The sequence below is a fragment of the Triturus cristatus genome, chromosome 5_1, assembly GCF_964204655.1.
Source record: "Triturus cristatus chromosome 5_1, aTriCri1.1, whole genome shotgun sequence".
NCBI lineage: Eukaryota > Metazoa > Chordata > Amphibia > Caudata > Salamandridae > Triturus > Triturus cristatus.
In genome coordinates, this window is record NC_140587.1 from 404,323,839 (window position 1) to 404,336,199 (window position 12,361).

The window sequence follows — 12,361 nt, forward strand, 5'->3', positions numbered from 1 at the left end:
TACGACGGGGAATGATTCAGGCATGTGAATCTATGAAAGACACCAATACTGGAGAACCATAGATTACAGGTAAGTAACTATTGTTCTTCTTCTGGTGGATACATACATTTTTCCACCAATTATTTACTGCCCTCTCCTCCACTGAGGATCTAGAGCCTCACGCAATAAGATCCCAGGATGCGCAAACGTGTTGTGTTTGCACTCTTGTATTCTCTCCCCAGACCTTGATGGGGCACAGAAAATATTTTGAAACTGAAGGTAGCATGCTGGTTGGGGATTTCATAAACTCGTCCTATCTAAAGCAGAGGTCGCACTGTAGCCAAATGGCGCATCTGGCAGTGCTGAGAAGTTAGTGTGTAGAAAAGCTTTTTTTCCAGGCCAGTCTGCTGCCTGGAAGGTTAATTTATAATCTGAGAAATTTGCAGTATGGCTGTGAAATTTGCTGAATTTGCTTTTGTGTAATCATGCAAACTTTGGGAAAATTATATGAAATTGTGCATAGTTATGTGAAATGCAAATCCGTCCTTTAGCTCTGTTATCCCAAAATGGGTCATCGGGTCAGTTTTTGATGTCAAGACACATTTTATGGTTACAAAAAGTAGTGCCAAAAAACACAAGTGGTGCAAGCAAAAGCAGCTCCCATTCTGGCCGTTCGGGTTATTCCCATGTACTTGCACTATAATTTTGCACGAATGACGCTTAATTTCGTAACACCGCGTAGTAGCTTAATTGCGTAATTTTTAGTATTTCGCGTAACGTTAAAAATAATAATTTACCCAATTTATCCAGCGTAGTTAAAATTTAACTGGGCCTAATTTGCTTCAAGATTATGTATCCACCAACAAGATCGCTATCAAAGGTAAGTAAGTTTTCTTTTTGTTCTGCTAGAAGGTTTGGTTGATTGCTGCAACAGTGGAAAATATCACACTTGTGTACAATACTTTTCTAAACTTATTGGTTTCATCTTCAAAGGTGTTCATGCAGTTCTGAAGACTGGGACCTGGGTCCGATACTGCATCTTCGATCTTGCAACAGGAAAAGCAGAACAAGAAAACAATTTTCCTACCAGCAGCATTGCATTTTTAGGCCAGAATGAACGAAATGTTGCCATATTCACAGCTGGACAGGTTTGTTTTCCCATAAGTTTATACATTTATGTGGTTGTCATTCAGGATTCCACAGTACAGTGGTACTTAATTTTTGTGAAACTTTTAACTGCATCTAAGATTATATTCTTCCTAATAAATGTCAGCCACATACGAAAATATGGATTTTTACAGTTGCTCTGTTGACTTTGTACGTTAGATTTTATTGCAGTCTCTTGAGGCATTTTTGTTTATATAGAACGAATAGGTGGATATGCTATATTAATCTGCACATCATGTGTACATATGTCATAAAGATTCCTCAATCACTTTCTAACCATTCAATATTGGGTGCTAATACAATGCCAAATACTTATCCACCTAAAGTATTAAAGAATATGGTGTTAAGCTGTCGGGACTCAGGACAGCAGTGAGGACGTAATATGGTCCCAAGATTGATGATCGTTATATTTTAAACAGTTTGGAATTTACAAGCCTAGACTGATGGTGACTGGATCTGTTATTATGCACTTGACAAGTCACATTTGAATCCCTGAGATAGGATCATAACGAAGACTGACATTTTTTGCAAGAGAACTAATGTTTATATGAAAGATACATTCATCTTGGAGCCTTGAGGAAGCCCTGTCGGGCGAAACGTGCGTCAGCTGCTCTGTGTGAATTTGGAATAAAAGTTTAACAATTGACATCTCGACGTGGAATTGGACCATTATTTGAAGTTTTGTGTTATTTGATACAGTTTAATGGATACAATTATATTGAATGAAATGTCGTTATATTGATCAGGATTAACGTATTTAAAGAACTGTGACAGTGACTTTACTCTGGTGTGCCTATGAGGTGGTCTTGAGACATTTTTATTTGTGTCAAATTTGTTAGGTAGTATTTTCAATTATTCCTTGTCTTGGCGTTGCCGGATTTCTCTTGCTACACTGAAATGAGGTATTCTGTCAAGTATTTGGTTTTGGGTTTGTGTTGATTCTAAAACTGCATTTTAATGTATTTATTTTGTGTGCATATAATGCCATCAATTAAAGTCACATGGAGGACTTTGAATTGCTGTGCCAGCTTGTCCTATTTGTTTGAATAGTGCTCTGGTTTTCCTCAAGCAAACCTGATAATTGTGAGATAACTTGGAGGTGCTCTGTCTTTTCCTTCTTTGTCATAAGACTCTTAGTTTCCTAAGGTGTAGTCTCAGTATATTAAAGGATAGCTACTTTCCTTTCAGCCCAGACTATTTATTGTGTGGTGGTGGGGGTGGCAGCCAATATCTGTTTTGGGAGATAAGCCTTTATACCACAACCACTGTTTTGGAGAATGTCCATGTCAACAGGATCAGTTGCAGGGCTGAGTTGGAGTGCAATACATATTATAACTAGGACTAGTGAGAGCTAGTCTGACTGAGCAGAGTTCTGGCCATCAACTAGGACTGGTTAGTCCTCCCTGATTAAAGAAGTCTACAGACTGAAGCGAATTCTAGTGAGTGCTAGTATCATACGTAAGCCCCTGGGGTTTCTTCTTTATCTTGAGGGTACCAAGGAGTCATACTGTCTTAGTACAGAAAGCTCAATCAGAAGAAGAACCTTTACATCGTTGCCACTGAAGAAGGATAGCTTATCTGCCTTCAGGAGGAGCTAGACCATGCCCGCCATAAGGAGCAAACTTGATTCACAGCATACAATGCACAAGGCCAATCTGACTTGACAAGGCCAATCTGACTTGACAAGGCCAATCTGACTTGACAAGGCCCTGTTGACTTGAGAAGGCCCTGTTGACTTGACAAGGCCCTGTTGACTTGACAAGGCCCTGTTGACTTGACAAGGCCCTGTTGACTTGACAAGGCCCTGTTGACTTGACAAGGCCCTGTTGACTTGACAAGGCCCTGTTGACTTGACAAGGCCCTGTTGACTTGACAAGGCCCTGTTGACTTGACAAGGCCCTGTTGACTTGACAAGGCCCTGTTGACTTGACAAGGCCCAGTTGACTTGACAAGGCCCAGGTTCATGCGTGTGTGCTTGTCTTTTCTGAATTCATCCAGAAGCCATAAGATTGCCTCAGCACAGCTGCTCAGAAGGAAATAAACACCAAGAGCTTAATTTGAGTCATGGTGTGGGAATGTCAACTATTTCTAACATGAGGGGTAACCCTCCATGTCCATAGATCACTTTTACTTTAGGCCCTCAAGTGAAAATCTGCCTTCTGACCCTTGTTCTTGGGGAGGCTGTTGTCGGAAGGAGGAGTTTTACATGCCAGATTTTTCGGAATTAGTCTTTGCCTTTCTGTTTACAAATATATTTTAGTTTAGTTCAGAATCTAACCCTAATAGACCATCTTCTGTTTGGCACAGTGACTTCTGTGGGTGCACTTGACAACAGGAAAAACTTGACCGTGATCTGTGTTTTTTGAGTTACTGACCCCTAAAAGAATAACAACCAATCCAACTGTATATTTGGGTGACTCTTTTCATTATGGTTTTTGTAGGAAGCTGGCTCTGTATATGATATCACTAGGTGGTAATACCGTGCACTGAAGCCAGGGGTTTCCAAAAAGTGTACAGGGCTCAATTTAAAACCCAAAAGTTCTCTATTAGTGGTAGTGTGGGCTTGCAGCCTTAAGCCTAACACAGAGGAGTGTAAGACATATATTGCCCAACAGTGATCAATAATGGACCCATGACTCAAGAAGGAGATCCAGACCAATTTTGTAAAATTATACTTTGTAATTTATTTTAAGACCCAGGTCTACATAATCAGGTAAGTACGTTTTTAATAAAAAATACTTTTCACTTTGAAAAATCGACACTTAAAATCTTTCTCACACAGTCCAATGTTATTCTATGGGGAATAAAATATTGTGGTTAACAGGTAAGTATTAAACTTACAATCCCAGTCTAAGGAGCCAAAAGTCAGCAAGGGCCAGGGGTCAGGTGAGTACCAAAACTGCACCACCAGAGGCGCAGGGGCAGCCGGGTTCAGAGGTCCAAATCCATTTCAACCCAATCCTTTCCAATGGAGACGGGGTGCCTGGAGCGACACTGCTTGCAGGTAAGTAAATCGGTTGCAGTGGCCAAGCTTTGTGAGTTAGCACACTCACAGGGGGCACAAAGCAGCACCATACATACACCACCAGCAGCACAGGGACTGCAGGGTGCAAATTCGAGAAAGTCCAACAGCAGCAGAGGTAAGTTGGGATGTAGTGGTGCTGTCGGTTCAGCTCACCAAGACCCTGGGGCTTCGGTGCAGGGGTGCCTTTCGACGTCTGAGTCTTCTTACTGTAGCTGGTTGAGGTCGGGAGAGCCTGTGGATTCACACTGCAGCTGCCTTTTGGAGGTCAGGATCGCTGGGAAGACTTCACTGCACAGTTGAGCCACTCAGACTCTGGCCGTGGGTGTTGGGTGCAGAGTGGGCAGGGTGACTGTCGTGGTCTGGGATGTAACGGGAACCACTGACCTGAAAGCCGGATACAGCAGGAACGATGCTAGGTAATCTCCTCCCCTAAGAAGTGACACCTGCGCGTAGCGTATTATTTACGGCACAAATGACACCCCTACCGGGGAAGGGAAAAAAGGGACAAAGGAAACAAAAACAGTGTTGTCGCCTGTACTTCGGGCCCGCTTGACGGGAAGGGTGCTCTCTTGTCTGTGTATACCACTATGCCCTGTAACGAGAGTAGAACATACATTCAGAGGCAGAAACAATCATGCGCTTCCTCACCCCCTCCCACTCCGCAAGTTGGCACTTACTAGAGGTAATGACAAGGCAGAGGTCGTAGCTACAGGCGAGTTCACCAAACAATAATACCTCTAATGTCTTGGAGTAAATATCACAGTCTCGGAAATAGAGGTAAAGGATACTTATCCTCCTGTCGCGTGTAGGTCTGTGCAGCTTCTTCGACGTCTGATTCAAGCTGAAGTCCAGCGCTATCATAAGCGCACCAAGAGATTCGTAGGCAATGTCTTGTATGAATCACGGGGAAGGTATTCCGACAACGGAAGGGGTGACGGGACACAGGGAGCTGGGTCGAAAAGGAGTTGTTCCTAAGCGACTGAACACAGGGACACCTGGGTCTTGTAGTCCTCCCAGGAGCCTGGAATCCCCGCGGTTGCGGTGGGAGTGCAACGCGGTGGGTAGGCTCGTCGGGAAGAGTACTCAGCTCCCGCCCTACTTCCGTAGCAAGGAATGGTAGTTTTACGAAGGAAGGGGGAATGCAGGGTTGGTGTAGCGCTCTTCGTCCGCGCGAAGAGTTCGAGTCGGTTCCTGGAGGCAAGGAGGTGTTGCGAAGGTTGGTCCCGCAGGGACTCCTTGAACTTGTTTCCAGCCCGTAACGGCTGGGGAACGCTGCAAGCGTCGCGGTGCTTCCGCGCTGAGGAACGTCACGGGTTTCTTCGTCTGGTAGGGTTTAAACGGGTTTCTCCGCACGGGAGCTGGGAAATACGTAGCTTCTCTTCAGGTCTCAGGTACTTGAGTGACAAGCACCTGATTTCGTGGGGGAGGGGCTTTTATAGGGATGGCAGATCTACCCCATTGCATCATGGGGACTGTAGTTCCAAGGCCCTTCTGATTCATGCTCATACCGTGCCTGCTCTACGGCGCCCCCTCTGTTGGGCCATGACAGTGACGCGGATCCGCCTGGATCCGCAGTCTTTGGAGTCTGGTTCTTCTGGACAGGTTCTCTGTCCCCGGGAGATTGGAGTTTTTGTTGAAAGCAACAGTCCCCCCAGGAGATTCAGAGGTTGCTGTTGCAAGGCAGGTCGCAAGGTTGTCAAAGCAGGAGAAAGACCAGTAGGGTTGGGGCCAAGGCAGTTGTCTTCTACTGCAGGGTGTCTTCTTTCTTTATAGGTCGTCACGTATCTGAGTGCCAGGTCTGGAGGAGCCACCTAAATACGAAATGTATTGTTCGAGGCATGTGGGCTGCTGAATTCATATCTGTGCATAGATCGCCGCCTAGTGTTGGGTCCGGATGTTTGCACGTTGTTGTCTTGGAAGAGTCTTCGAAGTATCCTTGGATAGGTGACTCCTCCCCTGGACTACAGTGCGCATGGGCATCCTCTCCATTCTCAGATTGTTTTTTTCCGCCATTGGGTTCGGATGTGCTATCTTAGCTCAAGTTAGGAAAATATTTTTTCGAGGCCAAAAGGCCTCTAGTTTGCGTCGGGTTTCGATACAATCCTGTTAGTTTACTAACTTTCAGCACCGACTTTTTTCGCATTTACCTGTCCATCGACTACTTCGACGATGGAATCGAGGACGCCATTCAAAAGGTGTCCGGTATGCAATGCGAAGTACCCACACATTGACGTCCATCCGGTGTGCAACAAATGCCTTTCGCCGGACCACGACGAATCGACATGCATGGCCTGTGCCCGGTTCCGTTCCAAGAAGACTCTGCGGAATCGACGAGCGGCGAGACTTGAGGCGCAGCACGCGGCACCGGCCCCAACAGACATCTTCGACGAGGCCGAAGACGTCGAGGAATTAGAAGTCTTGCCCTCCAGTCCCGTTTCCGAACACGAACCCGGATCGGACGAGGTAGACGAGTCACTCTTCCACAGAGGTGAAGACGACACCGAGGTAGGAGACGACGAGGAGGCCTTAGGGGCCGAAGAAAGTAGCTCCAATGATGAACAAGGCCTACCTGTTCAAACCGTTCAAACACCAGTGCCACAGCCTATGGCTCCGGTCGAGGGATCGCCTTCGGGCCTTACCCGAGACCCATCCCGCAGTTCTTCGGCCCCGCCCTCGGGCCCGGCCTCGGACGTTCAGCGACAGCCATTACTACATGAACAGGCTGGTTTCCCTACCACAAAACCGAAACCGAAAGCTGCTCCGGTTCCACCGAAACCGAAACTGAAAGTGGCGCTGGTCGGATCGAGGCCTTCGACGCCAGCGCACCGCGTCGGCACCGACCGCACCAAGAGGGACTTCGGTGCCGAACTTGAAACGGGCGACGTTGGAGTCGACAAACGGAAAAAAGCCATCGGCACCGACAAACCTGCTCGGCTACCGGCACCAACGACACCAAGGGCCGTACCGCCTGCTGTGTCTCGCATCGCTCCCTCGACGACACCTAAGCCTCAGGTATCGAAGACTTCGACGGTGATCTCTGCACCTCGACTCGATGAACCGCCGGCGCCGAAAAAATCCACGGCCGCCTCTACGAGCCTGGCCGGTGCCAAAGCCTCGAAGGCGCCCCAAGTACGACCTGGTGCGGCGCAAGGCAGCAAAACCACAGCTGTCCTCCAGGACACGTCGGGTTCCGGTTCGATCGGAGCTCCAGCAGCCTCTTCGGTGCCGGCCAACATTACCTTCGGCTTGCCTCCGTCAACAATCCCAAAAATGTTCCAACTCAGGACACGGGTCACCCAACCTACGGTCACACCTGCTGAGACGTCTCCGGCACGTATCATCGACGCCGACACTGGCAGGATGATTCTCCACGACCGAAGGATAACTTCGGAGCCGCCATTGGACCCTTTCAGGATCCCACTAAAAAGGAAGTTGCCTGCAGAATCGGAACCTCTCCTTTATGAACCCTTCCATTCATCCTACCAGGATCCACACCGGTTCTCCCCCACACGCTCCGATACAGATGCATTGGAGGACTACATGGATGACCAAGTCCCCTACCATGTAGACACGGACCCTGATGACCAGCAGGACCCTGATCAGACTTGGGGCGACCCAGCAGACCCCAGTGCACCTCTCGATGCACAGGACCAACAACTCTATGGGGCAAAAACATCTCCTACGGAGGATACTGTGGCGTTCAACGCTCTTATCGAACGTGCTGCAAATAACCATGGGGTACAGCTTCACTCTGATACCATTGAAGATGACTTTCTAATGGACACCTTTGCATCCTCAAAGACATGTAAAGACTCTGCCAATGTTGAAGGGGGTCCTCAAACCAGCCAAGGACATTTTCAAAGAACCCACCAGGGCACGAGTGATAAACCCCAGGATTGATAAAAAATACAGATCAGCACCTGGGGATCCTACTTACATCAAAGGACAATTACCACTCGACTCCATCGTCGTAGCGAATGCACGCAAGAGGGCACACTCGCAAACAACAGGTGACACTCCTCCCCCGGACAAAGAGTCCAAGGTGTTAGAAACCTCTGGCAAGCGAGTTGCCGCCCAAGCTGCCAACATATGGCGCATAGCCAACACTCAAGCGCTCCTTGCTCGCTATGATAGAGCGCACTATGACACACTGGAGCAAATATTCCAACATCTCCCTGACCAGTTCAAGGAAGGCGCAGAAATGCTCATCAGAGAAGGACAGCTACTAACGAACGCTTCCATCAAATGCGCACTAGATGCTGCAGACACGGCTGCCAGAGCCATAAACACAAGCGTCATGTTGCGACGACATGCCTGGCTACGGATCTCAGGATTCAAGCCTGAGGTACAAAACAATATACTGAACCAGCCCGTCAACCCCGACTATTTATTCGGGCCAGAGGTTGACACCACCCTCAAAGATAAAAAAGGACACGGACACTGCAAAGTCCATGGGCGCCCTACAAACTCAGTCCTTTCGGAGCGGCTCCTTTCGTCGCCCCGGAAACAAGGGAGCAGGTAGAGGACAGGGGTCACAACAAACATATAACAAAGGCAATACACAGACCACCTATGATAAAAACACCCGAGGTGGATATCGTGGCTCCAGCACAAAGGGCAGAGGACGCGGCTACGGCAACACCAGGTCCTCCCCCAAGAACAAGCAGTGACGCCCTCTCCCTTCCTCCCGACCACATAACACCTGTCGGGGGAAGGCTACAAAGGTTCCTGTCCACGTGGAATTCCATCACCACGGACAGGTGGGTCAAAGATATTGTAAAATACGGTTACTGTCTGGAGTTAACCTCCACTCCACCCACAATACCACCAAGAAGCCGTCCTATGTCCTCAGAGCACTTAACGCTCTTACAGCAAGAAGTGCAAAGTATGCTTCTAAAAGGCGCTATAGAGGTCGTACCCATCCACGAGCAGGGTACGGGAGTGTACTCCCTCTACTTCTTAATTCCAAAAAAGGACGGGTCGCTCAGACCTATATTAGACCTGAGACCCCTGAACCAGTACATTCTTTCAGAGCACTTTCACATGCTCACTCTACAGCAAGTCCTTCCGCTTCTCAAGCAGGGAGACTTCCTAGCCACACTGGACCTCAAGGATGCGTACTTTCACATACCCATCCACCCCTCACACAAAAAATACCTCAGGTTCACTGTTCAGGGGCAGCACTATCAGTTCAAAGTCCTTCCCTTCGGCGTGACAACAGCGCCCAGGGTTTTCACGAAGTGCCTAGCTACGGTGGCAGCACATCTACGGAGGCAGCATATACACGTCTACCCCTACCTAGACGACTGGCTCGTTCAAGCGAAGTCAGCCCAGCAATGTGCAAGCCACATGTCCCGCACCATTCACCTTCTTCACAGTCTGGGATTCTCACTAAATTATCCAAAGTCCCATCTCCAGCCCGCACACGTACAACAGTACCTAGGTGCGACTATAGACACTCTGGCGGCCACAGCTCAGCCAAATTTAGTGAGGATCAACAGCATACAACTGCTGATCTCCAAATTCAAACCCAATCACTCACTTCCAGCGCGAGTGTTTATGCAGTTGATAGGCATGATGGCCTCCTGCATCTTCATAGTCCCGCACGCAAGATTACATATGCGCCCACTTCAGGAGTGCCTAGCACGTCAGTGGAATCAGGCTCAAGGACAGTTAAAGGACCTAGTGTTGGTGAGCGGTCGGGCATACAACTCTCTGCATTGGTGGAATCCACAAAACCTTTGCAAGGGCCGACCATTCCAAGAGCCTGTCCCACAGATAGTACTGACAGCGGACGCGTCTCTCCAGGGATGGGGAGCTCATGTACTCCACTACACAGTGCAAGGACTATGGACAACACAACAAAAGAAATTGCACATCAACCTTCTGGAATTGATGGCAATCTTCCTAGCCATGAAGGCATTCAAAGTACATCTATGCAACAAGGTCGTGTTGATCCGGACGGACAACATGACCGCAATGTACTACATACAGAAACAGGGAGGAACACACTCTCCACAGTTGTCTCATCTGGCTCAGAGCATGTGGAAGTGGGCCATTCAAAGGAACATGTTCCTCATGGCGGAACACCTCCCTGGCAAGGACAACCAGATGGCGGATCTGCTCAGCAGACACAGCCACCAGATGCACGAGTGGGAGTTACACCCATCAGTACTCCAACCGTACTTCCAGCAGTGGGGTCATCCGGAGATAGACCTCTTCGCGACAAGCGAAAACGCAAAATGCCAAAGCTTCGCCGCCAGATTCCCACATCCGCAGTCGCAGGGCAATGCGATATGGATGAACTGGTCCGGCAGATTTGCGTACGCTTTTCCCCCAGCGCCATTGATACCGCTAGTGGCCCGCAAACTCCGACAACACTCCCTGACACTCGTCCTAGTTGCTCCCACGTGGGCACGCCAGCCGTGGTACACCACCTTCCTCGAACTTTCCGTGGTGCCGCATCAAAGGCTGCGGATCAAACCCGCGCATTTGACGCAGAACCATGGAGAGGTTCAGCACCCAGATCCGCAACAGCTGAATCTGGCGATCTGGCTCCTGAAGTCCTAGAGTTTGGCTATCTCAACCTGCCACCTGACTGTATGGACATCATCAAGGAGGCCAGGAGACCCACTACCAGAGCTTGCTATGCAGCCAAATGGAAAAGGTTCGTCATTTATTGCGGTAATAATGACATCAACCCGCTGGACGCATCCATCCAAAACATCATCTGTTATCTCTTACACCTATATCGATGCAATCTGGCGTACACCTCTATACGTGTCCATTTGACCGCAATCTCAGCCTATCTGCAAACCAGGCAGCACCTCTCTCTATTCAGAGTGCCTGCCATCAAAGCATTCTTGGAAGGACTCAAACGAGTCATTCCACCAAGCCACCCACCGGCTCCAATGTGGAACCTCAACTTGGTCCTCACACGCCTGATGGGTCCACCCTTTGAACCTCTACACTCATGCGAGATTCAATTCCTTACCTGGAAAGTGGCCTTCCTTGTAGCGATCACTTCCCTAAGAAGAGTTAGTGAACTCCAGGCACTAACCGTTCAAGAGCCATTTATACAGGTTCACACCAACAGGGTCGTACTACGTACCAACCCCAAATTCATGCCCAAAGTAATATCGCAGTTCCACATGAATCAAACTATTGAACTGCCAGTTTTCTTCCAAAACCCACAAACTGTTGCAGAAAGGGCACTACATACACTAGATGTACGGAGGGCCCTCATGTACTACATCGATAGGACTAAACCCTTCAGGAAGACAAAACAACTGTTCGTTGCCTTTGCCCCACACCACAAAGGTAACGCCATCTCCAAAGCAGGGATAGCCAGATGGATAGTTAAGTGTATTCAAATCTGTTATCAAAAAGCAAAACGCACATTAACTATTCCACCACGAGCCCACTCAACACGTAAGTTGGGGGCTTCCATGGCCTTCCTAGGAAATATTCCCCTGCATGATATATGCAGAGCAGCCACATGGTCCACTACACACACATTTACAAAACACTATTGCGTAGATGTGCAGTCAAAACAGCAGGCAGCTGTAGGACAGGCTGTTCTCAAAACACTTTTTCAGACCGCTGCAGCTGGCACGGGTAGCCGCCGCCAATAGAGGGCACTGCTATGTATTCTATGCACAGATATGAATTCAGCAGCCCACATGCCTCGAACTGAATATGCTACTTACCAGTATGCATCTGTTCTTGGCATGTAGGGCTGCTGACATTCATATCGCCCTCCCTCCTCCCCGGCGCCTGTCGCAGCTGCAGCTCTCAGAATTACTGCAAGCATGGTCATCACTTTCTGTATCTACTCCATCACTGCCACAATGGCGAAAAACAATCTGAGGATGGAGAGGATGCCCATGCGCACTGTAGTCCAGGGGAGGAGTCACCTATCCAAGGATACTTCGAAGACTCTTCCAGGACAACAACGTGCAAACATCCGGACCCAACACTAGGCGGCGATCTATGCACAGATATGAATGTCAGCAGCCCTACATGCCAAGAACAGATGCATACTGGTAAGTAGCATATTCAATTTTATTTATTGAGTTTTGCATTAGCGTACAGCATAGACAAATTCCAATAGTACAATGCAATAATACTCTTCGATATAAACAACAACAGAACCAAAAAATAAAGGGAAAACAGTTACAGGTACCTTAC

The 12,361-nt window shown here is 48.3% G+C and overlaps 1 protein-coding gene across 15 annotated transcripts in view; it reads left to right on the plus strand.

The window, feature by feature from the left end:
• Positions 1-12,361, plus strand: part of UBR5 (ubiquitin protein ligase E3 component n-recognin 5) — a 2,036,132-nt gene that overhangs the window by 617,153 nt on the left and 1,406,618 nt on the right. For all 15 annotated transcript variants that reach the window (XM_085605144.1, XM_085605147.1, XM_085605145.1 and 12 more), the window contains one exon: positions 973-1,127. In XM_085605144.1, the coding sequence (XP_085461270.1) occupies positions 973-1,127 (155 nt within the window). The remainder of the gene's footprint in view (positions 1-972; positions 1,128-12,361) is intronic.